Here is a 27,930-nt window from a genome sequence, read left to right on the forward strand (position 1 = left end):
AGGCTTGCTATTTTTTTTTATTTCTTAAAACTATACTATCACTATTATGTGCCGCCACCATTTTGAATAATTTTACAAATGCGGGTGCTAGATTACCTTTAGTGTTAAAATCCAAATATAATAACAATCAAATTTGATTGCAGAGGAATTCGAACTCACGCCTATTGGAAAGATGAAGAGGAAGAGGAAGTGTATAGACTTTCTGTGCACTCTATAAAAACGTTTCCGTTTTCGTAAAATAAAAACAAATATTCATGCAAAATATATGAATGGATTCATGTGAAATGTTTGTATCTAAACACAAAATAGACCTGTTCATAAGTGACGAGTTTTGTCCTAATGGACTATTGTATCGGCATTTCATCAGTTTGCGCGAATGAGCAAACTAAATAATGATGAATTTCAAAGCAAACTGAAATAATAATGGATCATATATAATAGTCAATTGATTTAAATAAATGTTATTTATAAGAAAATAATTGTTTCGTACTCCAACTACGTATGAGTTAATATATACATATTACATACACATAATATAGAATGTATCTCATTAACTTGAGATACATACATGAGATCTCCGCATCGAATTGCAGTAATTTCAGTTCAATTTACATATATTTTAAACTTTACAACTGCTTTTAGTTTAATTGATTTTGAAAATATTATTTACTAAATAAATAAAATTATTTTTACGAAAATATTATTTTGGGCACAAAATATTATTTTGCGATAGTAACCGCGACGGTCGTGGGTTCGCTTTCCGCTCGGGAAAATTAAATATTTAATATCTTCATTTGCTAGCTGTAAGTTTTAATTAGGGTAGTATTTCCGTGAAGGTAGCGAGATTGAAGTCATTTATATATTGTTATCGCTATATTCACATATAAACGTTTGTCACGATTGACCTATATGGGGATAAAAAAATTTCAAGTAAAAATAGTATCGTACGTGACTTTATTAATTCATTTATAATTTTGTAGTCAATTTATATATACATTTATTTGTTATATGTAGTATAAAAATTGTATTTCACAAAATATTTCTTACAAACTTATTAAAATATATTTGAAGTGAATTTTGCACACATGGTACGTTTCATTTAAGTTGATATATAAAATAATTAAGAAAATTACCTTGACCATCTAGAATTATTTATGAAAAGTTATTCCTTATTTCTCCGCTCACTTTTGACCAGAGTTGTTTTCTGTTAATCACACTACCGAGTATTTTGATTTGTTCTTTGCTCTAAGGAACCATACACTAGCCAACCATATTTCATACTAATTTCCGCTTGACACCTCTACACGAGGTAGTTTTCTCTTCGAGTTACGGAACCCCAAAAAATAAGAAATCCACAGTAGTATTTTGTACATATTATATTCTACAATTCTATTTTAAAAATCTACAATGAAATACGCAAAAATGCTACCTCGGGAATACGCTGAAAACACTTTAGCAAAAGCAATTTCCACTTAAAATTTTTTATTGCGGTAATGTAAATAATTAACGAGATGTTTAATTGGCAACGGGATCGTCTGAGCAAATTGGATAATTCGCCAGTTTCATATATACAGGATGTTACAGTCTATTGTTATTTCCTCGTATTATATAATTAATTATGCGGTGGACGAGCGGCTGGCGCAGTGTATGTTTGGCTGCAAGATATAGCTTTTATTTTATATAGGGTGATAATTTTGAGATTTAATTTAATTTCATATGTAGAGCACACAGCGTGTAACTTTAAACGCGATTGGTTGTAGGTTTTATGCATCATTATCATTTTCGTCCTTATACGCTTTTTTGGGGCACTTTGTACAAAATTTGCCGCGTAAGTTAACCTATCAGTATCTACTTACCGAGGACTTATAGTTATGAAATTTGGCACGAAATATGAACTTACAATACAAATAAATAAAAAAATAGGAAAAGTATAAATTTAGAAATATTACAATGGAAAAAACATTACAAGTTTGTAATTGTGGTTAATTTAAAACAAAATGAGTGACACAAGAGAGAACAGGAATCTTGCAAGTTGTTGCAATTCTAAAATTGATACGGAACCGACGGACGGAATCTGACTCGCACTTGGCCGGTTTTATTTAATGAGATCAAATTAATTGTTAAGTACACGTTATAACACGCAATATCTAAGCTACGAGTAAAGCGTATAATGAATAGGAATCATACACGGTCTTTATAAATGCGAGGCATTCAACGAGGGGATTTTTTTCTGATGTTTTCATAAACACCCTTTTATTTTCTATGCCACCGAACAAAGGTTTACGGGGAAATTAATTTAACTGCCGCAAATAGAACTGGCAGAGGTAAAAAATAAAGTAAAAAAGGCAATATATAATATGTATATCTGACATATATCTGTAATAATTTAATTTTTTTTTCAGCTTCACAATGTATCTCGTATGTATAGGGTACCTACAGTTAAAACCTTCCGTTCCCACTTTCTACTGAATTTTCGAGGCGTTGCGTGCGAAGCGAAGAAATAAAACTATTAATAAAAAATAATTCATTCACCATTATGGGAGTCGAACCCGCAACTGTCACACGCTTGTGCCTCTGCGCCACAACTCCTCCTCTGGCCTCTACTTTAATAATAATATAATCTGTACATATAAATAAAACTCCGTAGCTGGGTTACTGAAAAACGCTCAAACGGTACTACTGAATTAATAAAGCTGAAATTTGGCATACCTCATGTAGGTATGCCAAATGTTTAGGAGGGAAGGCGAGCTATCTCGAAGATATCTCGAAATTCTTACGGGAATGTGAAAAATCGAGATTTTCCATTTCAATTCTTAGTCTTAGTCCACGTAATCAAACTTGCGAGCGAGGACTAGATAAAGAGAAATTTGATTTAGTACTCAACTCATAGATAGATAAAACTAAATATTTTTACAAGGAAATGAAAATATAAAATATTTCATTTTCCCTAGCGGGAATCGAACTTACAATCATCGCGTTCACAATAATAATTTTCAATCCTCAATTTTTAATATACATATTTATATTATTTAATATTAATTAAATAATTATATAAAAAGTCTAGAACTAATATAAGGAATAATTCATATTTATATCTATACATATATCATAGCATAAAATAATAGCTAAAGTAATGTTTATCCCGTCAAAAACATAAATGTAAAATGAAAGCCAAGTTCAGTAATAAAACATATGCTTTCAGCGATAAAAGAAGTGAGATGTAAATGTATGCCAAGTTCAATGGTCAGTCCTGAAATTTATTTTTAACAATATAAAATATTTTATAACAACTGTAAATGCCCATTCTTCTTACAACTTGGAGACTTTATTTATGTGTAATATCTGATTTGGCTAGTTTTCAAATTAATTTACATCGATATAAATGAATGTATTCAAATTGTATTTTACTCAGATTCTATTGTAAATTCATAAGGGCATTTATGGGCATTTAAGGGCATTTACAGTTGTTATAAAATATTTTATATTGTTAAAAATAAATTTCAGGACTGACCATTGAACTTGGCATACATTTACATCTCACTTCTTTTATCGCTGAAAGCATATGTTTTATTACTGAACTTGGCTTTCATTTTACATTTATGTTTTTGACGGGATATCATTACTTTTTGTACAGAAATCATAAGTAGAAAGGTTTATAATGTAATCAAAATCAAAATATTCTTTATTCAATTTGGCCATTACTAGTACTTTTCCTATAGGAAGCTACTACGGCAAGAAACTGAATAGTTGCTCTTTTTAAAACATAGTTTAGAGTAAGGGCTTCATAGGACATTTCTGTTCGCCGAATAAACCAAGTAGGACACCATTGTGATAATACATTTCTATCTTAATCTATATATATAAAAGGACTTGTCCTCACTGACTGAGGTAAGACGCACGCACAGCCGTAACCGCTGTGCGTAGGAACGTGAAATTTGGACAGATATTTACTTTCGTAATCTGGACATCCACTAAGAAGGGATTTTGCAAATTTTTACCCTAAAGGGGTGAAATAAGGGTTCAAAGTTTCTATGGAAAAAAAAAATAAATCGGCACCGATTTTTATAAAATTTGAAATTTAGATTTTTAAAAGTATTTAATTGAACACGTGTTTCATCGTTTTATAGAATTCTCCCCCTAAGGGTGCAAATAAGGGGTTGAAAGTTTGTATAGAATTTTTTTTAAATCGGCACCAGTTTTTATAAAATTTGAAATTCAGACTCTTAAAAGTATTTAATTGAATACATGTTTCATGGTTTTCTAGAATTCTTCCCCTAAGGGTGCAAATAAGGGGTTGAAAGTTTGTATGGAAAAATCTTTAAAACGCCACCGATTATTATAAAACTTTTAATTTAGACTATTAAAAATATTTAATTGAACATGTGTTTCATGGATTTCTAGAATTCACCCCCTAAGGTTGCAAATAAGGGGTTGAAAGTTTGTATGGAAAAATCTTTAAATCGCCACCGATTTTTATAAAATTTGAAATTTAGACTCTTAAAAATATTTCATTGAACATAAGTTTCGTGGTTTATTTTAATTCATCCCCTAGGGGTGTAAATAAGGGGTTGAAAGTTTATATAGAAAAATCTTTAAATCGCCACTGATTTTTATAAAATTTGAAATTGAGACTCTTAAAAATATTTTATTGAACACGTGTTTCAAAGTTTATTAGAATTCACCCCTAAGCAATAAGCAAGCGAAGCTGCGCGCGTCCGCTTGTACTGTACAAATCTACTGCAGCCTTTATTTCGGAAGTAGCTCCGTACGTAGTTAAGCAAAGCATGTCTTCTTTAGAAGAGTAAGGATTCCCGTTTCGAGCGCTAGTGTAGATACTTAAATCATTCCAGTTACGACATACGTACTCTACTATAGTCTCGCGCAATTTATTAGTTTGTTGTATATCAATACGCTCAAACGAAGAATATGCAATAGCATGGAAGAGACAGCTCCCATCGGGAGGCATTGGAACAATTCGGTGTAAGTTCTTGTTTCACCCACAAGCAATTCTATTGAACGACTCATTGTTCAACATGTCTTGGAAAAAATATAAACAATAAGTTTATTAAGTGCAGTGGTACAAATCTGAATTGATATGATCCCAAGGTCGACTTCGTTCTCTGCCGTTTTCACAAGTGTTCCTAAAACCAGTAAAATCATGAAACCCAGGCCAAAAAAACCATTAAAATATGAGCGCCTTCGTACAATAAAATATATCTAATATAATTAGGTATTTACTTTTTTATTATGGTCAATAATATTATGTTTTATTACTCTTAAGATGATATTTAATTATATATGAAAATAGATTATATTTATCTATGAATCTCGACTATAGTTTTTATTTTGTTGATTAAATGACAGTTGTCAGATTAGAAAGTAATTAATGTATGCTGCGTTTAGAAATCTGATATATTTATTATTAATTTCATTATTTTGTTGGAATAACTCAACACGCAATGCCTCCAGAGTTCGATGGAAAGAGGGGAACTGAGTGTCTTAACACTAGGTTCCCTCTGTCTACCCCGCTATGTGTGGGATACATCGTAAAGCGGATTTATTTATTTTTTATTATTTTGTTTAAGTAATTTTTAATTTTCTCTTTTTTTCTCTTATTTTTTTATTAACAATTACTTAAATTTTTACTGTTACTCGAGTTGTTTACTCGAGTGGGAATCGAACTCACTACCAGTCGGTTTAACAGTCACACTTTGTGCCCCTGTGCCACGACTGACCTTACAGATAGTATATTATTCTTAAATTTTATATATATTTCTATCAATATAATTATTTTTTTAATATTTATTTTTTAGTGTATTTTTTTTCTGTTTTAGGGTTCTGTACCTCGAAAGCAATAAAACAAAACCCTTATAGGATCTTATATAGGACTTAGTACTTAAATATTGTAATAATAATTTAATATCAAATACGTTAATCGACTATGCAAATACTCTTAGTATAATAAGTACTAAAACATATGTTTAAATTATAATAAATAATAATGAAGGATGTTAATCCATTTATTATATTTTTATATTTTTACGTGAAGCCCTTGAAGTCCACATGATGGCAGGCTTTGTCAGGACATAAATTAGAGGCATTTTCAGCTACAAATGGAGACATATCTTATCTTAAAATATACTTGAAAGCATTGTGTTGTTTTAGATGGCTTACGTAAGTAATAGTGAAGTTATTCTCCATAACAAATAAAATATTTACTAACGCGTGACATAAATTAAAGCAACATATATAAATACTGCATTGCTCTTATTTTTTTGTCAGGCGCTAAGCCTTAAAATCAATTATCATGAACTTTGATTGCTATGATTTCTTTACAGGCACAACAGGTAAATGTTCCTAATTGAATCTATTTATTGAAAAATTATAAGAAAATATTTAAAAAATACTAGTTTCGGATTTTTCCCTTGACATACACCAATTACTTAACCGGATGCTAAATTTCACCATTCTAGGTCATCTGGAACTTGGTTAACATTAAGGTCTATAGGTCAGTCACCCCCCTAAAAATTTACGATTTTTGGACGTCATTATCTACATAACTGTTTGAGCTGTGTTTATGAAATTTAATGCACGTATACAGGTAGGGGGTCTAAATATTTGAGCCAAATAAGACAGCTTTAGATGGAATAGTTTTTGAGTTACGAATAGGTAAAAAGTGGCTTCAAATGGTTCGTGTAAAATAACACACGGTGCTGCTCGCCAGTTTTGTTTGTAAAAATACTTGGCTACGCGCTCCGCGCGTTTTAAATGTTATACAAAGAAAAGAAAAATAAGTACGACATAAGTAAGGAATAATAGGATCTAAGAAATAAAACGTTTAGCTTAATGTTATGGTGTGGCGTATAATAATTCAAGAAAAACAAACTCTTATAGTTTAGTGAACTCAAATTCATTTAAGAAAAGGGAAGTAAAAAACAGTTTATATTTATTTAGAAGTTAGTAGTTTATTAACTGCACAAAATTAATTATTTAATACTACTAAATAAATGAATTTCTTTTTTCGTTTTTTTTTAAATTTCACATACTTATTATTTTAAAAGAAAAACTCTATAGTGATTTACATTTGTAATTTATAAAATCATTTTAAAAAAGAATTCAAGTATAAAAACTCACAAATTGTATGAAAAATATCGAAAGAATCTTATGATAGATTGCGTTCGAGAGGGAAGCAGTCTTAAAGCTGTATAAACACGTTCGTTCAAAAGAAGTCAGTGGCTCCTTTAAAGACTTTTATTCTATTTTCTTCCTTTTGCACTTCCTCGGCTACTGTAGTCTAAGGAGAAGATTTGTGTGCAATTTGTTACAAAAGAAACGTAACGGAAAATACTGAACTTTTTGCGGGTATTTTAAAATTCTTTATATGAATTTATTCAGATTAATAGATATATATTTTTCGGCTTTACGTTGTATCCCGCATATAATAAGGTAAGTACAAATTTTGAGGTAATTATCTAAGAATATAGCTAAATAATATCACATAAATCAATAATATCACAGCATTCTTGAGCAATGGGGCATGTATAAGTATAAATAAGCGAAATATGGAAGTTCTCTCCTAGCACGGTTAGAGCTTTGCGAAATAAAGCGTAAAACTTAGTAGCTGTTTTTATTATTCTCCAAATATACATATATATTAGATGAAACAAAATTACGTGTAAATATTTATTTTTCCAGGACATACTCGTATATTGAAACAGCTCTTTTGATTATTCAGGCGATATTCAGACTTTTTTACTCTGTTTGCGTCTCGTTTACTTTAAAGCTGTATTTCTTTTCGTATATCAACATTTTTTTTACATATGTTATATATTATTTAAGAAAACTTACTTTGAAGTAGAAATGTAATCTAGAAAACGTCAGGTACCTTTATTATGAATGAAATGTTTGTAACTTACGGTTGGAAAATTCAAAATATTTAATTCAATTGTGAAAATAATAGTTTTAAGGATAATTCAAACTTTCGGAAAGTTAAAGATTTTTAATTTTGAAAAATAATTCATTCACGCAAATGGAAATCGAACGACCATCATCCATCGACCACGACCATCCATGTTCACCGTCCAATAATGTCTTACTTTCTCAAATACTAAATTCTTTAACCTAAAAACTAAATTTATTTCCATAAATTACTCTAACATACGCTAAAAGGACCTTTGGATAGCAGTAGGTAAGTACTCGTAAGTGCATTAGATTTTTATTCTTTTTCCATTACTCAACGTTAAAACGTACTGTTTCGTAAGTCTATAGTGTCATTTTAGTTAAACTTTTTATCTATTTTAACAGAATTGAGAACTTTTAAAAAGTACCATTTTTTATTTTGAATTAAATATCAGTTGTATTGTGTTCGACATTGGTGCTATCAGGTGTCGCATTGGAAAAATAAATATTTAAGTAGGTTGTTACCGAGAGGTTTTTTATTCGATCTTTTGAATTTTGTAACTTTTTTTTTCAGCTTCACACTGTATCCCGTACAAAGCAGAGTAGGCAGAGGGAACCTTGTGTTAAGCTTAAAATAAGATTTAAAGGAAATAATAAAATCAAAAATTTGGTGGTGCAGTTAAAACATGCTTTATTATTATGCACTCAAGCAAGGGACATTTTTAAATTTATATATTTTTTAGCTAACCAAACGGCATAACCATATTATTAAGAGTCCACTTATCCATTCGTCTTTCACTAAGCTAACAGACAGCGGTCGAAATTTTCATAAATATATAAAGACGTCATAAATTTTGCCTTCATAAAATAGAATTAAAACTATCGTTTACAATTATAATTCAAATTCAAAGTGCTTTTTGACTAACAACGAAAAGAAATTCAAAAACATCTACAAGAACAGTAAAATAAACGTATCAAATGCTGCAAAAGCAACCTGAATAGCAACCAGAATATCGAAAGCAACCTGAATATGTGATATATTGGAGATGATCAAATTTGCTCATACGATCTTGTTTTCCAATTAACCATCTCGTTAATTATTTGTTTATTTGTTTTATCTTTATCAGAGTCAAAGAGCAAAATGTTTTTGTTGAATTGTTTTTGACTACGCCAGGTATTTTTTCATTAAATCCTGATTGTACAACGGTACGTTCGTACGATAACTGCTAGAGTGCTCTTCTTGGTTATTATTGTATTTTATTACTTAATTCATTTTCAGATTTTGCAAATTAAAATAATATGAAAGGCAGAGGGAACCTAGGAACCTAGTGTTAAGACCATTCGTTCCTATTTTGTTATATTAATTATATAAATAGAACTAATTACTACTAATTATTTGATTTTTTACCTAAGAAGTAGTTAACCGAGTGACATACATACATACACATTTAAAACATTAAAACCAAATCAAAAAATATTTTTCTTTTCATATAATATACTTTCTATTTATATAAAAAAATATAATATACTTCACCTTGCAAACTTCACCAAGCATACTGAAATTTCACCTGAAACGCTAAATCATAGCGGTGACCTAAAAATTTAAGAGCAGTTTCCGTCTCAAGATTAATTAGTCGACGCAAACACTTATCTAAAATCTAATTGCATTGGAGCGAAATAAATGATAATCTCTACTGGAATTGCAATATGAATATAATCTTTGGATTTAGTAAGATTTCCAGCTCTGGAGTGGTCAGACGTTTATATATTGACATGGCCGATGAGAACCAAGGCAAATCTTCTAAAACAAAAGTAAGTAAATTTTTAGTATTAAAAATATAGGCAAGTTAAATGTTAGCATTATATAATAAAAATATATTTAATTTATATATTAAACTATATATTATATATTTATGTTAAAAATATGAACTAGTAATAAAACTTTTTAAATAAAAGTATTATATATAAATTAACTTAATACGAATTTATTTTATTTATATGTATAAATATGCATCATTATTGATAATCCTAAATTATCCTTATCTTTATTTTATATAATTGTAATAGAAAAGTAAAAATGAAAAGAGCCAGAGCCGGAAAGAATCGAATGCGGAGCATGATGAAATAAAACAGTTCAAAGAGAATCTTCTTCAATCTGTCACAGGTGGAGAGTAAGTTTTCTTTTTAAATAATATAATTTGTACTTATAATATTTTGTTGTATATTTTTACACACTGTTCTTATTAGTAAAATACTGAATTTTCTTAAGGAGATTTTTTTTTATCTTAGTAAGCATCACATATGTAGCAAGGTTGGCAGAGGGAGCCTAATGGGAACGGAGTGTTTTAGCACTAGGTTCTCAGGACGCCTCTGCCGATCTTGCTGTGTGCAGGACAAAGCGCTTAGCTAAATAAAACTAATTCTATAGGATAAAACATTATTATTTATTCCCTATAATAACTGACTGTATATTTTAGTGATACACACACTAACGGTGCAGATTTAGAATATTTTTTATTACATTGTTAAAATTACCTAAAGCGTTTTCATTAAGTCACACTTTAAAATTTATAAAGAATTTTAAGAAAATATCCTCTTTCCTATATTGAAATTGTTGAAGCTAGTGTAAAATTACAAAGAATGTTCGAAACAACGAAGCCTTTTGAAAGATACTGGCAATCTTTCATAGCAATTTTAAATTTTAATTTTCGTACCGTTAGGGTACTATATTGTAGAGACCAATAATATGACAAAAATCCATTATAATAACAAGAAAATTTCTTTACTATATCAATATGAAAAGTTATACATTTCATAATACCGTGAATAAGGCATGATAAGGGCGTCGTAATGCACTCGTAGGTAAAGCCGTGACTGTGACTGTAACGCAACGATTGTAGGTTCGATTCCCACTCGGGGTAATGAATTTTTTTTATTAATATTTCTATATCTTCGATCTGGTATCAAGGTAAAAATGTGGCGTTGAGTTCTAGGTTCTCTCTGCCCTGTAACCTGCTATACGCGGGATACAGCGTGAAGGTAAAAAAAAATAGGAAACGAAATATGGTGTTAATTTTTTGTACGTATCCTTCGTGTTTCATATAATATGCAGAGAGAAGCTCGAGATAAATATTTCTTTTCTTTTTAATCCGAGTAGCCCAACAACGCCAAGGTTTTAATAAGTCAGATCGTAAAATGTCTAAATATAAATATTGTATTAAATATAATTAGCACTTCAATAATTGCTTTATTTTGCTTATACAATTCTCTGACGGAGAAAATAATGAAAGCAGATCAATTTAATATATACCTTTCTTGCAAAGTAAATCTAAAATTAAAACATCAAATCATGAGACGTAATTTAATGTAATGGTCGTATAAGAAATTGCCAAACTGGCATGAGATTTAGGATGTCAAAAGCAGAATATTCGAAAGTTTCAATAATTAATTCGTGTTTTACTGAAATTATTATATAGGAACATTACTCAAGGAAAAACTTTTACTTAGCAACTACGTGATTTTCATAATGATGAAGTTTCTACTTCATCAGAACTTCGTTGGTACAGTGCTCATGATATTTATTAGTTCAAAATCTGGTCAAAGTAAATATCTGTAACAGTGATATGTCACTTTGTCGTCACTTAATAAATACATTTACTCAATCTGTATGACATGGGATGTTTACAAATAAAAAATATAGCCAAAATTTCCTGTTAGGCCAATAAAAACCAATACAATGAATTTTATTCTAATAATAACAAAAAAGGCCAATCGTGGCGAGGGGGCACAACTGTAACTGTCTGACTGTAAATGTAGGTAGTGGGTTCGTTTCCCATTACAGGCAATGAAATATTGAATACTTACATTTTTTTACTAGAAAGCTAGAAATAGGGAACGGAGTATTTTAGCACTAGGTTCCCTCTACCTACCCTGCTATGTGCTGGATACAGTATCGATATCGATCGATCGAAGCTGAAAAATCACAAAGAAATCTAAGGATAAGTATTTGTGACATTTGAATGTCGATTCATTACAATATTTTCTATAGAACCCGCGATGAGATGAGAGTATATTAAAAATACGTACATTTCCAGCTCAATTTTATCTCAAAACAATGCAGAAGTGGCAGAGCCGCGGAGTTATTCAGCCAGAGCACGCCAAAGCCTGTCCGTACCAGACAATGTTCTAGCCGAATTGGACGAAACAAAAATATTCGAATTGAAAGAGGTACATGAATGTTATTTTTATTTATTTTATTAAGAGTTTTAAGAATACAGATATAAAATACGAGTATACATATTCAATACACGAACTGTTCGTAAATATTGTTTTTTATATATACATTGTGGAGGCCAATCATGGCACAGGAGCAAATTGTATTATTTATATTCTTTTATAATATAGGCGTTTCTGCTTTTTGATCTGGACGGTGATGGGTGCATTGACCACAACGACCTTTGTGCGACTTTAGTCAGCCTTGGAGAGAGGGTTGACGAGCAAGCCGTTAGAAATATGTTAGCTGAAGTAAGTTATTGTTACCGGAAGCTGTTAATTTTACCGGGAAATCAAAAACGAAGTGTCTTTACCCTGGGTTCCCACTGCCTACCCTGAGGTGTACGGGATCCAGCGTGAAGCTCATGAAACTGGACTCTAAATTATTAACGAGTAGGTACCTAAGACCCGACGTGTTCTATAATGGCACTGGTTATGATAGTATTTTTTTATTAAAATGAAAAATTAATAATCGTTGTATTGTTTTCTCAATCCACATGAAAGAGAGTTTAGAGATTGCTTACTATTTATGTATGTATGCTGTTTTTACGTCTAACTTTGTAAAGCACATGTTACGGTCCAACAAATAGAAATAAATAGCGGCAACATACAGGCGATTGTTTACATAGTTCAAGCATTTCTATAAAAGTTATGCTACCAGGAAAATCTTTACTTCCTATAATTATGGAATTATAAAGAATTTATTGAATAAATATAATTTTACAGTAAAATTATTTTAAGATATTTTATTAAGCCTAAGACATTTTAGAAATCGTTTACTTTCATTAATATTTAAATGAAAATGTTATTTTTAAACACTGCGGAGACGACAGTGTTTACTCATTCTATATAAATTAAATATGTTTATATATTTTTTTTTATATATATATTTTTATTTCCTGTTTCGTCTTGGGGTTTGGGGGTTTTGGGGACCCTCATGCTTTTTGCATGATTATTGACTACAACAATTTATTCTTCAACGTCAAATTTACCGTAAAGGTAAAGTACCTTTTTTAAATTTATTATATATGTACCTATATGTTACAGGCCTCAAATCCATTGGATTTTGATTCTTTCGTCAATCTACTCGGATACAAGACCTTAGAGCTTGATTCTGAAGAGACCCTAATTGCGGCGCTCTCCCGATGGGACAGCGAAAATACGGGATACATCTCTGAAGAAAGGTAACCTTGATTGATTTTTATGTTAAAAGAATATGTTTTACTTCCCAATTTCAATTCGATTTGAGTGTGATTTCAAAAACGGATAGCTTAAAAGTAAGTCTCTGATTACTTGTTATATGTAACAGAAATATAAAGCCTTAAAAAAAACTAGTTATAAATTAGGTACCATTTTCGTATTATCATACTAGCTTTCATCTTTACTTATTAACCAATCAATGCAAGAAACCATGTAATACTCTCACAAGCTTCATTACATTCCACGTATAACAGGATAGAGAGAAACACTCTTGGAACTTCTTTTTCTTTTGAGAAAGGTAAATTTTATTTAATTAATTTGCGAAATACACACAAGCATTTTGGGTTTACAGATTTCATATTATTAATATGTTAAGTTTAAATATATGTCTGTGAAGTTCCCCAGCCAAAAAACCCTTGTCCCTTCCCAACGGGATCGCTACAATTTGAGATACATTTCTAAGGGCAACTCTGGGAAACTTTTTTCAATGTATCACATTTGTTATCTTTATTTGGTACGATAAGTTCTTATAAGAAATGATCGCCCCGATTCCTCTTCTTGGGTCTAAATGCTATAAATTGACAATAATTCTGAAGAAAGCTTTTTACTGGATTGTGTTTAACGAAATATATGTATATACGTACATACAAGTTTTTCTGTTCGTATATTCTTATAACAAATTGAGTTGTATTTAACTGAAAAGCTATAAAAACTCCCTGTTTATAAACAACTTGAGTTATAAATAAGATTCAAAATGATTTTGTAAGAACAAAATATATAAAAAAATAATGATTTTAAATTACGTTAACTTCAAGTTGCTATTTATTAAATCCTGTTGTTTTGTTTTTAGCTTCACGTTATATCCCGCATGGGGAGGTAGGTAGAGGGAGCCTAGTGTTAAGACACTCCGCTCATCACTTTTCGCCGAATTCTGCGTGTTGAGTGGCGGAACTCGATGCTAATTGAAAAAAAACTATATTTCATTTCCTAGAGTGGGAATAGAACAACAAACCGTCGCGTACAGTTACACGCTTGTAGCCCTGTGCCACGCCTGACCTTCCATTGTCATTAAAGAAAATATTAAAAAGGTTTAACCTAAATTAAATGTATATTGAAATCAATTTCCACAATTCGCAATGACGACATTTTTAATCAACGAAATTCAGCTTTCAGTCCCTAGATGGATCTCCAAATAGTAATTACGTGATATAGGTACCTTCTATTAAGTCAATATGCCTCTAGGGACGATAAAATATATATATTTTAAATATTTTTATAGTTTCAAAATTAAGAAAGGCGGTAGATATTTATTTAAATAATTAATATTCAGTTTCAAAATTCAATATAGATGCTATGAAAAAAGCTAACAATATACTTAATTATTATTTCAAAAATAGCTCCGTACTATCCATCCTTACATAGTATCTATACTATTTAATGATACATGGTTTAAACTAATACAAATAATAGTTATTTAATAGTTTTTTAAAAAAATATTTAACTTTTACCTATGATTTAGCCTGTTTCTAGTTTTTCCATAACCTACCACAGCATAAATTCAGTATTTTAAATTTCATTTTTCTCACTTTCTTTATCAATATTATGCTATAGCTAATATTATGAAAATGAAGAGTTTATTTGGTTGAATGTATTAAACTATTGGAATCAGAAACTATTGGATCGAATTGGAAAAATATTTTTGCATTGTACAGTCGATTTAAAAACTAGTCTAATATAAATATACCAACCAAAACCAAAAACAGCATATTTTACCCCATATAAATCATTAGATCTTCAAGGGAACCCAGTTGGGGAAGTAAAGTTTGCTGACACTAATAATAATTAATATCACATCGTCACGTAAGTAATAAGAAACAACTTAACCAACTATGCGGATAGGCTAACTTATCTAATCTCTGTGGTATAGAGGCTTCCCAACTTTGCCCACTAAAATATATGTCTTAGAAGTAAGTTTGTTTATATATTGATTGCTTCTATATATCACTTTTTTCTTTATATCAAATTTTGTAGAGGCCATCGTGGCACAGTAGAGCTATGTCTATCTGTGTAGCGATTCTTGTGGTTCGATTCCCATTCGGAGCAATGAGTTATTTTCATTTCTGCCATCTAAATAAATAAAGGGTAAATATGAGTTCGATAACTAAATATTTAATGTCTTGAATTTGGTCGAAGAGCGATCGAAGAGCGAACTGTCTTGACTAAATATGAAGGGAATAGGTTTAATTCGTATTTAACGTAATACAAAAGACAAAGAACGTATTTAAATTAGATAAAAAACATAGCATCTCTTGCGCCACTCTTCCTTTTTAAAGTCGGTTAATTATGAATATTTACAACAATAATATACCTACCCTAAATTTCTCTAGCTATTATAAACAATCTATCAAATTAAATTTCTAAATAAATACACAACAGACATGCTGAGTCATCACCTTTAATGAATCAGTTTAATTAACTATTGAAGTTCCACAGTAAGCGAAATAACGCGACTTGGTAATGAATTTAAGGCATGAATAGAATTCATTTTCAAAGAGGCAAGTAATATTCTAGAAAATGTTTGTATAACGCCATTAACTTATGAAAAATTCAACAAGGGTGTACATATTTAATGTTTTTGAGGTACCTTGAATGGAGCCGAATATATTCTTTTGTTTGCAAAACGAATTAACGTTGTATGAATAAAAATTAATAAAAAAACGTCTGGTCTATATAGGAATTTAATTGTAATTGTTTGCAGTAAATGTACTGTTAAGGTATTTTTTTGTTTTTTTTATCAGTTTCACGCTCTATCTCGCTTGTATAGTAGACAGAGGGAACCTTAAGTTAAGGCACTCCGTTCCTCATCTTCCGCCGTAATCTGTAAGCATCTTCTTGCATCTTTAATGGCGGAACTCTACGCCGTGCTTTGCCTCGAAAGCAGACCGAAGAATATGAAATATTTCATTTCTTCGAATGGGAATCGAACCCACAACCTGTCGTGTTTATAGTCACACTCTGTGCCTCTGCGCCACGACTGGCCTCTAACTAGAAACTATCATCATTCTAAAATAAAAATCTTTTCAAAGCAAGAAAATCAAGCATCACCATTAATTACAGGATACGCCACGACCTGATGACATGGGGTGATCGTTTCACAGAGAAAGAGGCGGACTATGCCTTAGACGAGGCACCAACCGTTCAGAAAGATGGCTACAACTTCATAGACTACAAGCAATTTTGTAGCAAGCTCTGCGGTCTTAGAAAACCTAATAAGAAAGCTTTTGAAGTTTGAAAGATGTCGAGATATGTTTAATAAAAATGTTTTGTACGCTTATTCTTAATATATTTTGTTTCTATTGTTTTTTTTTTAAATACAGCTGTTTTTGGTCTCATAAAAGAAAATAATTATTTATTCTTTTATTTTTGTTTCCTGTTGCTTTGTTAGTATATATGTTGAAACAACATTAACTAAGAGGTTTTTGATTAAGGCTATGTTTTATATTTTGAGCATCACATTTTACGTTGTTTATAGCTGTTTAGTTTTACCAGAGAGGATTCACAAAAATGCTTCATTCTTCCCCCCAAATCGGGATTGAACTCACAATCATCGCGTTTAGGCTGTTACTCTGTGCCACGGTAACTATATGTTGTTTTAAATATTTTTTTTAGATTCACGCTGTATCCCGTACATGTCAGGGTAGCTAGAGGGAACCTGGGAACGTAGTGGTAACACACTCCATGAAGACACTCCCCACTTTCCACCAGATTTGTAGGTCAGGACTTTATTATATTCTATTAAAATAACTCGTATATTTTTTTTCCAAGACGTTAACTATAATACTTCGAAGCCCGAAGGAATGTAAAAGCAATGACATGGTAATAAAATTCAAAATAAACTACTAAAGTAGGGGATATTGGAAGAGCTTGGATTTAACATGAGCACGACGTTCCCTTGTGAATTGTTTCCTAATAGCTAGTTTTACTATCGAGACTTTTTATTTGGATCTAGTTATAAAGCTTGCTTTTGATGCCAGAAAATTATAAAGTTGCTTAGAATTTTTATTTAAAAACATAAGAAATTTTAATTATATTTCTTATTATTTAAATTATATAAACACTAGGTTCCCTCTGCGTACCTTGTCATGTGTAGGATATAATATGAAACTAAAAGAAAGAAAAATAAAATATGAATTCGTATTCTACTCACTCAAGATCTCCCTTGAACACATCAAAGTCTGTGAACATTAGTTCGACAATTTGATGGGGGGCGGCGACGAACGTGTACAAGAGGCAGATGTCTTTCGGGTAAGGGAGCGGGTAGTCGGGGCTGCTGAAAGAGGCCCTCTTCTTGCCGTAGGTAGAAGTGAAACGGATGCACGAACAACCTGAGAATAAATAAATGGAAAAAATATTAGTAGATGTTTTTGTTATTTTACATTTGTTTAAATAAGTTAATGCCAGATTTAATTAAGTATTTTTTATTATTTTATTTTATTAATTATGTAAAGAGGCCAGTTGTGACGGAAGAATTCTAGCGTGCCACTGTACCTATACTTGACAGGATTGGGGTTCGATTCCCACAAAAAATATATACAAAAAAACAAAACAAAAACATAATAAAAAATGCCAACACAATCACAACAAAACTAAACTATAAACGACAAGCAAATATAAACGAACATCATTATTTCCCCCGAATACTTTTCCGCCACCGTTTTCGTATGAATTGTTAAAAACGGATTTAAATTTTTTGTTCTAGAAATTTCTTTTCACAGTCTGTGTTTTAAAGCTTCAAACAAAAGGCGACTGAATTTTAGCCTTAAATATTTGAGTAACGCCTGAGGCCGTTTCGAAATTAGAACCGTGGTTGATTACTTGGTGGAAGTGTTGTATAATCGCCGCTTGAAGCCAGCCCCGGAAATTGGGACGGCTTGACCACGCCGTCCGGCATCACGATATACACCCCTTATGATATAGACGATGCATTTCATATTGATTAAAGCCCAAGCCGAAAATTGGCATGGTCTGACCACACGATTTGGGGCCTACTAGATGCTGATATAATATGGAGGCGTGTTCCTGGTTAGATTTGTTAAGTAATATCCAAATAGGATTCGGTATAAAGTAATATTTTGATGTTAGATGGAGAGAATGTGATTGCAAGAGAATGAGAAATGGTTTATTAAGGTTTTTGTATTGTTTTCTTTGGATAAGGTTTTTGTAATTTAATTAAAGATATTAGAATTTAAACAAAGATATTTACCCTAATTTTCCAAATAACCGGAAGATGTCGTTTTGGCACAAAAACAGAGTATCTATAGGGCTTCAATAGGTTAGCTGCCAGCAGAGTTCATTGAGTAAATGAAGATCAAGCACAAAGGAAAGAGCTATTTCAATTGGATTAAATGAACCGATCTTAAACATTATTCTTAGAGACTTTTTTCAATATTGAATGATTAAAACTTTGAATTGAAAAAAATATATAGTATGTCTATTCTGTTATATATCTTTTAACAATAATAAAATAATCTTCATTTATAATATAATTTATACCGATTAAATATCTACACATATAAATAAAACTGAAGTGTCTAGATGTGATATCAAAATAACGTTGTTTTTTTAATTGCATATTATAGTTATTTACACGATACTAAAGCATAAGCAAACAATTAAAAGAAAATACTTATTTTTTATGAGACTTTTATTGAGAGATTGTGAAGAAAGATTTTAGATATAGATTATAGAGCAAACAGTGTACTTTTTATCTTTGACATAGCTAAGCATTTTTGTATTAAATAGTAATATTATATAATAGTATATTATAAGTAATATTGTTTTAGCTTCATAGCTTCATACTGTATTCCGCAAATAGCAGCTTAGGCAGAGGTAACCTGAGAACCCCGTGCGCTTCTGAGACACTTCCAATCCCCTAATTTCCGGTGAATTCTGGAGGCATTGCATGCTTCTGCGCGTGAAAAATTTTCATTTTCTTCGCTCTGTCACCAAAGCAAAAGTCCGGTGTTAAGTTCCGCCAGTAGAGCTGATTTTTAATTGAATTTTAATAGTAATAGTTTTGTATACGTTTCTTGTTATTAGCAAAAAGGAGAGTGGAATAAAAAAAGTAAATAGTCGTTCCAACTATTTTTTTATGCAGTAGATAAAAAAAATGATTATAAAATTTTATGTTCATATGAAACCAGTAACCGAAATCTATTATGTGATGAAAATCAAAAAGGGTATAAAGAAGAGCGAAACGCGAATACGTCAATCATCGAAAAATTGGTTCATTCATCAGAAAAACGAAACAAGGGTTGAATTTTAGCTGTTGATGCGGTTTTTCATAAATTTAAAATTCTTTTGTTTTAGCATTTTGTGCGTGAGCAGCAAAAATAAGTTAAGCTTGAAATTGTTAGTACAATGATTTTGTGTAAGTTGATTGACGTTTATACTTGTCATGTTTTGGTTGAAAATAAATATTTTTGTTTCTCTCAGCTTCTCGCATGTAAGAGGAAAGCCTAGTGTTAAGAAAATCCGCTTCCCACTTGCCGCCAAACTTTAGAGGCATTAAAAAAATTAAAATATTTATATATCTCATTTTCTCGAATAGGAATCGAACCTACAACTTCGCGTCCGTGCGCCACGACTGGCTAAAAAAAAATCTTGTGCATATAATGCAAGAACTATGCATAAGCATGAAATATAATATCTGAGGATTACAAAGTATTTTGGGTGGTATCGATGAAGCGCGAACCCCGCAAATTTTAAAATCTTATATTTTTCTGAAACATTTAAATAATTTACTTTAAAAACTTAGTAACGAAAAAGAAAATAACATCTAGAGCATTTATATTTTATTCGAATATTAAATTCACTAAGCAAGATTCTTTTCAATTGCTTTCATAAGAGTCTTTTGAGAAGTACAACCTTATATTTATGAAAAGACGAAAGTAAAATCATAAAAGAAATAAAATATTTACGAATTTTATGCACTTATTTATAAAAAAACCGAAAAGAACAAAAAACAACTATAATGTATAGTTTCAAAATATATGTATTTCAATTTCTTTATAATCATTTAGAGGTACGCCATATATGTATGCTAAATGCATATACAAATATATAATCTGATGTAAAAAACATTTTTATTGTTGGGAACAAAATCTTACTCTTCTCTCTCTGTCTTTATTTATATATATTTACAGTTATGTATATAAGTGATAAAAATAAACATGATAGTATATTTAGACACATGAGGCAATGAACATTTTAATAAAATATTGTCACTATGTATGTGAGGCCAATGGTAACGCAGGTTGTGTGTTCGATTCTTACTCGAGGAAATTTAATATTTTATATTTTCATTCCCCGCTCTGGTAACGAGGCAAAAGCGAGGTGTTGAGTTCTGTCACTTAGTATGTAATGTCTCCAGAATTCGTTAGGAAGTGGGGAACGAAAGTGTCTTAATGGGAACGGAGTGTTTTAGTATTATGCTATGTGCAGAATATTTTTCTTGCTTCATAACAGGAACATACTCATATTGTAGTGTAGTATATATAATATTATATTAATTACAAAATAACACTGTAGTTTTAATATATAAGCAACACAACTTTTGTGCAAAGTGAACACTGAAACCGCAACCTCAAGCTCAACCAACGTAACTATTAGAATTTTGTTATTAAAATTGCATCTAGTTATTTAAAGGATAAAGCCAATCTAAATATCTGGACTAACTTAAGAATTAAATACCTAGAGATAATTATGTCTTATTTAATTAGTAGATAAAATATATATATATTAAGATCAGGCATAAAATAAATATTCTTGTTTCCATATCTAAAGCACAAAAACTGATAAAGCATTCGACTACACTAAGTTAAAAAAAGCAATTTAAAAAAAATATATATTTTTTTTAAGTTTCTAATTACTACCAAAAAATGTTTTAATTAACTATTATTTATGTTTCATTTATTTTTAACGACCAAAATTATTATTACCTAAAAAGATATGAACATTAAAAAAATTCGCCGTCAGAATAACCAATTTGTGTCGTAACGTAATGTGAGCTACGCAAAGGTGATATAAAGTTATAGGGGAAACGTGACTTAAATAATATGCTAATAAATGTATATAAGGCTTGAAAAAGAGAAGCGTGGAAATATTCTTATATTATATAGATTTATTTTAATCTTTTCCAGTTTATTGAAATACTAGCGAACTAAATGCGGCTTCGCCTGCTTAAACTTATTCCAAAATATATATAAAATGTTTACATAAATTATAGCCTGTGGATTTTGATGTATAAGCTATATAAATGTAAAGTTTCATCTAAATTCCTTCAGTAGTTTTTTTTATTGCTGCATTGTATGTCAACAGGAAGTACAACTTTATAAGTGAAAAAATCTTAATTTTGGGGTGATGTATTAGAATCCGATACCTCACTTGAAAATTTTCCCCCTTTTATAAGGCTTTTATTTTTTAGGATTTAACCACAAATGTATAGTTTTAAATTTTTTTCCTAAATTACCTACCTGTAGATGCTAGCTGCCAAATCATAGTTTATATTCATAATTCTAGGTCAACCAGAAGTCTCCCACTAATTTTGTTTTCCTTTATAGTAGCAAAATTTGCGTTTGTTGCGACTTAAGCGGCCCTATCTTTTCTTAAAGTAAATGTCGAAATATGATTTTTTCAGGAAATCAAGGGACCATAGTACTTTTAAGGTTTGAATTTTAATTCGATATCTCCAAGCATTCCTGAGATAAAGGCTCCATTTTTCTTTAAAAGGTACGGAACCCTAAAAACTATCTTAACCATATAGTACTATTATATATTTAAAACGCATCAATGGATATATCTCATTATACGTCTCCACACTCATATTTAAGAGGCATCCCTTTCGGGAGGTATACAAGTAATTTAGAACAATCTTAGCATAAGTTGAGGACGTGAGTTATTAATTATAAGGATCATGTTGTTACATTATAGGGCATTATCGTTAAGTTAGTTGTGAAGGGCGAGTCGAAATAGCTAAAGTTTTATCGTAACCCGCATCCAGAGGGATTGGGCATGCACGAGTACATATGTTCATTGTAGACCAAAACCCTATGAGATGATAAGAGTAGAATAACTCGTAAATGAATAAAATAAATTGGGAAATAAAAGCTTTTAATAAAATAAACTTTTGTGATTTAAGTGAAGAATATAAATATATTCGTATTTTTATATGTTCAACGCTTAGGAGCTAAAATAATAAATATTAATACATATTATTTAAATCAAAATAAAGATGCAAATGTAAAAAAGTGAAAACAAGTCTAAGGTAAGTTTCTAAGAATGTAATTATTTCTGTAATTCTTTCGGTAATTCTTTCTTAGAATGAAGAAAGAAGATGACTGTGAATTCAATAGGCTGAGCCATATTTTTTATTTAAAAAATACAGTAACAATAAAAGAAGACTAAATACTTTCAATGTTAAGAAAAGGAAGTTATCTTTGAAGTAATTGCAAAGCGTTATTTACTTATCTAGAACAAGAAGTAAGCAATTCAAATTACATTATAATTGAGTTGAAAAGTTATTTGACTGAACTTATAACTGTTTCCTTATAAAGCAATCTGAAGCTTCTTATTATATTAAGAGCTAAACTTGAATATTTGTATTTATTTTTGTAATATTTACGCATTTCTTATATCTATCTCAAAGTAGATATAGAAAATTCATCACTGGAGTGAAATTGTTCTCCACTTTCTGCTATTTTGTGAGAGATAATGCAGTGGAAGTCTCCGTTAAGCCTTTAGTTGGGTCACAAATCTCATCTACCGAGCTCTAACCGAGCACAGTGAATCCTTGAAATCCTAAGTTGTTGAACTGATTGCTACAATTTTCCCAACAATATTTATAACACCATTTATATATATGAAAAATAAATAAACAATAATACACCCGTAAAAGTAAAAATAATTATATTAACTGCATTTACAAGAAAATTTTCGTACAACTATTTTAAAATACTTAGAAATAAATATATTTTAGAAGCTAAAAGCTAGCTCCCAATTTCTTTCATTTCCGAAGGAGCGATGAAGTGTTAATTAGGTAGGTATTAAACTTGGAAGCTTTTAATGGAAAAACTCGTAGCTAGATACCGCTGCGTTGATTTAGTTTGAAACTTCGTCACTCGTTAATTATTTGCTATTACGGTTGTCTGCGAGGCTTCAACTTTATTATGAATTTATTAAAATACATTTTTCGTTTGATTATGATGAGAACTTTTTAATAAAGTTGAGGAAATTTTATTATGCGAGGTGCGTTCTTTAAATGAGGAGTTTAGAGAGCTTTTTTTCTCCTTTTAGTTGTTTAATTTTAATTTTCTGTGTAGTTTAATTCTACTTTTTTTATTGCATTTTAAAATTTTTTGTAGCTATTTTTAAGCAAATTTGTATTTAAAATTTTTAAAATTATTTTTAAACAATATTTCAATCAATATTGGTGATTGAAACGACTTTCAGTGTCCAGAATTAGTCCTATTGGACGGTATTGCCTTTTTATTATATTTTTGTTTTAATGCTAGGTTCCCTCTGCCTACCTTGAAGCCAAAAAAAACAAACCATAAGAAATACAATTTCCAACTTTTGTTTTTACTAAACGAAACAAATATATGTAAGGTGAGCGAAAATTATGTCTAATTAGAGTAACAACTCATTCTCAAGGGTAAAGTAAAACATTAGATGTTGCAAACTCGTTATCAAACTTTTGTATAATAATGCATTTCAATTATATTTTGCAAATAAAGTTTTCTTAAATTGTAATAATGGAACGTATAGAAAAATAAAAAAGTATATAATTTTTCTTTCTTTATATTCAAGGTTTTTAACCGACGAAGATTCTCAATCCATACACAGGTACATTGATTTGGTTTATGTCAGTACTTTTAGAAAAAAACTACAAAGACAATACAGGTTGTAGGTTCGATTCCCACACTATGGTATTAAATATTTAATATTTTAATTTCTTCACTGTGGTCAAGGCGAAACTCGGCGTTTAGTTCCGCCACTCAACACGTAATGCCTCCAAAATTCGGCAGAAAATAGGCAGGGGAGTGTCTTAACGTTATCTTACCTACCCAACCTGCTTCCTCTTTCTTCCTTGCTACACTACTTCCTACATGCGAGATACGGTATTTCCTCAAAATTTATAAAATTTTAGCAAAAAACAATTCAAACTTTTATATTGAATTAAATTTCTATGATAAAATAATCTAGCCAATTATACGTTGATACGGCGTATAACTTTTGCTTCTAATATCTACCATTTTCTAAAAAAATTGATCTTATTCACTTAAATTCATCAATAAAAATATTAGCGTATTTAAATTAATTTTTATACAAAAATTTTAATAACATTACTAATGTATACTAATCCGTAGACACGAAGTCAAAGTAGTAATATATTAAGATATTTTATGGTTTAACCCCATAACTATAAACCTGAAAGCACTATAACTTAAAGGTTCAAGCCAGATCACCTAAAAGTGCCATAATTTGCAGGTCTATTGCCATAAAAAGAAGGACCGACGTCGTTTCATATCCTTAGTTTCGCTATGGTGAACGACAATTTTCTGTTATACGGTAGAATATAAAATTCTTTATCATGCTTTCCATCGTAATATTGCTTGCTTTTATTTGAATCGTATAATATGTAGGTGAGCAAATATTATTTTTTCTACTTATGCCAAAATTAGTTATTTTAATGGGGATGGAATGGGATTGGGAATGGGAATCTTAGGAATGGGCAAGTTACATACTTTCTCCACCGTTCAGCTCCTTAAGAAGAATACTTGTTACGTTTTGTAATATTGTAAATATATATCTATTAATATAAATTACATGGCATATAATTTAAATTTTTCTCCCAACACTTAAAAAGGAGTACATAAATAAAATGTTAATTTTTTAGCTTCAATTATTTTTTTTGTATTTTTGAAGACACTTTAATGAATTGATATGTAGGTTTGTTCAATATAAAATGTATTTCAATAGAATATTATAGTAGTAATAATTACATTTGTACAATATATACGAATAGAATATATTTTAAAATTTTACCTTTTCAACTAAAATACTATAATGTTTAGAGACAGTTCTCATAATTCAATAAAACAATAGAACATTTAAACTCTACAAAACGACACTGTAAAATTTAAATGTACTGAAATGTAAATTGATGTTCTTTAACTGCAAGCGGGATACATTTAAAAATCTAAGCGCGGTTTGCGCAAGATGATAAAGAATTCATTGCAATGTCTCGCCTAAGGTTAAAAATTACCACTCAAATAGAAATTAACATAAAACTTACTTTAGTTATTTATTTGAAACCAACGCAGAAATTTCAATTCTATAATAAAGTTGTATTACAAATAAATTTCGAATATTATCTCTATTTAGAACAAAGGAAAATCAGTATTTTTATAACATTTACTGATACAAATAAAGTAATTTAACATTAAAATTAAAATATATTTTCGAATAAATCAGATACGTATCTAGCAATAAATAAGAGTCCGCCTTTGTTTATCAGCTAAAGCCTACTCCGAGGTATCCCTTTGTAAATAATTCAGAACTGACCGCTTATTATGTTCCCATAACAATAAATAACATTTTTGTATAAAAAGAATTATTTCCCTGTTGTTTCGTGTATAACCAAATAAACGGATTAAATTTTAAAATGTCGTCGTAGCACAGTTATTTCAGTATTTCACAGTAAGCACTATGGTTTTTGGTTCGATTCCCGCTGCGGCAATATAAAAAATGCGATATCGATTCAATATCTTAATTTAGCGAGGAAAGCGGAGATGTCTCTGCCTACTCTGTCATATGAGGACTTTATAATAATCCTTGTAACTTTGGCGTCGCTACAATACAGCGCCTATCAAAAAACACTATCATCGAGAGGTTATTAAATGTTATCACATAAATAAGACTTTCTTTTCCAAATTCTAACAAGTTCTACAATTATATTTATTCCTGAAATAGCAAGCTGATTTCAACTTTTCTCTTCACCAGCAAAAAAGTCATTTTTAACTATAATAATATTAATACTTAACTTTACTAGTAATGTATCAATCATTCTTTAAATTAAAATGTTAATTAGGTCAAACTGAAATTAATTTTACTTACTCGGATTAACTGCCTGTCCCTCATCCACCACGTGCATTGATAAATGAAGCAAAACCAGCAATATCGCTGATAACTGAAACCAAAGATAAATATTATATTAGGATAGTTAATATTATAATTAATCATCTAGATATATTTAATAATAGATTTTACTTTATAAATTAAAATAAGCTATGTAATTTATTCCGCATTAGAGCATAGGCAGGGACCTAACCTAGTGTTAATACCTGCACTACGTTTGTATCACCAGAAACAGAAAATAAAAAATCCTGTAATTGGGAATCGAACCCCAAACCATCGCTTCAACAATCATACGCTGTTCGGTACAATCGCTTTATAAAAATAATACTGGAATCAAAAATACTGTAAACGAATAATGGTAGCTGTAATTGTATGAAACAAAAAATAATTTGAATTGAAAACAATACGTAAACAAAAGCGCGAAATAAAAAAGTTGTACGCTGTACGAGTATAGTACACGCTGCAATAAAAATAAGAGGAATACGCAACGAAGTAGAATATGTAAGGTATGTTTTTTTAAACATTTTAGCTCGCTCTATCCCGCATGTAGCAGGGTAGGCAGAGAGAGCTTCGTGTTGAGACATTCTGCTTTCCATTTTCTGCCGAATTCTGGAGGCACTGTGTGTTAAGTGGTGGAACACAACGCCGTGCTTTGCCTCGTTACCAGACCGTAGAACTCCTTTACCTTGTTTACAGTCACACGCTTATGCCATTAAGCCACAACCGGCCTCTGTATGTAATTATTTGTCTCAAAACCTTTTATATGCTATGATAAATTAGAAATTAGAAGAATATTAATAAATCGAACATAACGGCCGATTTTAGACAATGTTTTAAAAAATGTTTATAATATTTATTTCTAATGGGCGAGGCAAAGAGTTTTTCTACCCCCATATATTCTTAAAATTGGTGAAAAATAAAAGCATAGTGACTGATCACTGCCTCCTCGCTAGCATAATAAATAACATTAGATATAAATAAAATATAAAGAAACAGCCATAAACAAACGTAATAAAATTTCACATAATCCTTTCAAAGTCGCTTCACAATATAATCCCGAGCGAGTGTTTTGATCGGACTTTTGTTTTCGTTTCCATAAAGACTTTAACTTTTGACAACATGACATGAGGGAGTCAGTTATGCAAGAGCACCCTCAGCTCGCGTGCTTAGTAAGCGATTTTGTTCTAATTTTAGATGTCTACACTTACAACTTTGGATACTTTTTTTGAAATTCCATTTTTTTATATAAGGCTATATTGGGGGTTATTTTGGCACAGTTGTAGGGAGCCTGGCTGTACTTGATGGGAGGGGATTGCAGCTTTACGTCAAGGAGTATTTATACAAATACTAGCGACCCCCTTG

At 30.4% G+C, this 27,930-nt stretch overlaps 2 protein-coding genes across 5 annotated transcripts in view; one reads left to right on the forward strand and one right to left on the reverse strand.

Moving 5' to 3' along the window:
• Positions 1–27,930, reverse strand: part of Sol1 (CUB domain-containing protein Sol1) — a 255,522-nt gene that overhangs the window by 143,199 nt on the left and 84,393 nt on the right. For all 4 annotated transcript variants that reach the window (XM_085208009.1, XM_085208010.1, XM_085208011.1 and 1 more), the window contains 2 exons: positions 26,548–26,620; positions 17,579–17,756 (listed from right to left, as the gene is read on the reverse strand). In XM_085208009.1, the coding sequence (XP_085064135.1) occupies positions 17,579–17,756; positions 26,548–26,620 (251 nt within the window). The remainder of the gene's footprint in view (positions 1–17,578; positions 17,757–26,547; positions 26,621–27,930) is intronic.
• Positions 9,593–16,712, forward strand: LOC146539895 (myosin regulatory light chain, smooth muscle-like). Its single transcript, XM_085207657.1, has 6 exons — positions 9,593–9,711; positions 9,967–10,070; positions 11,994–12,126; positions 12,304–12,423; positions 13,219–13,355; positions 16,489–16,712. Exons 1-6 carry the CDS (start codon positions 9,607–9,609, stop codon positions 16,661–16,663), a joined length of 774 nt encoding a protein of 257 aa, XP_085063783.1. The 5' UTR covers positions 9,593–9,606; the 3' UTR covers positions 16,664–16,712.

The sequence above is a fragment of the Heliconius melpomene genome, chromosome 3, assembly GCF_056956725.1.
Source record: "Heliconius melpomene rosina isolate 202511_hmr_F chromosome 3, ASM5695672v1, whole genome shotgun sequence".
NCBI lineage: Eukaryota > Metazoa > Arthropoda > Insecta > Lepidoptera > Nymphalidae > Heliconius > Heliconius melpomene.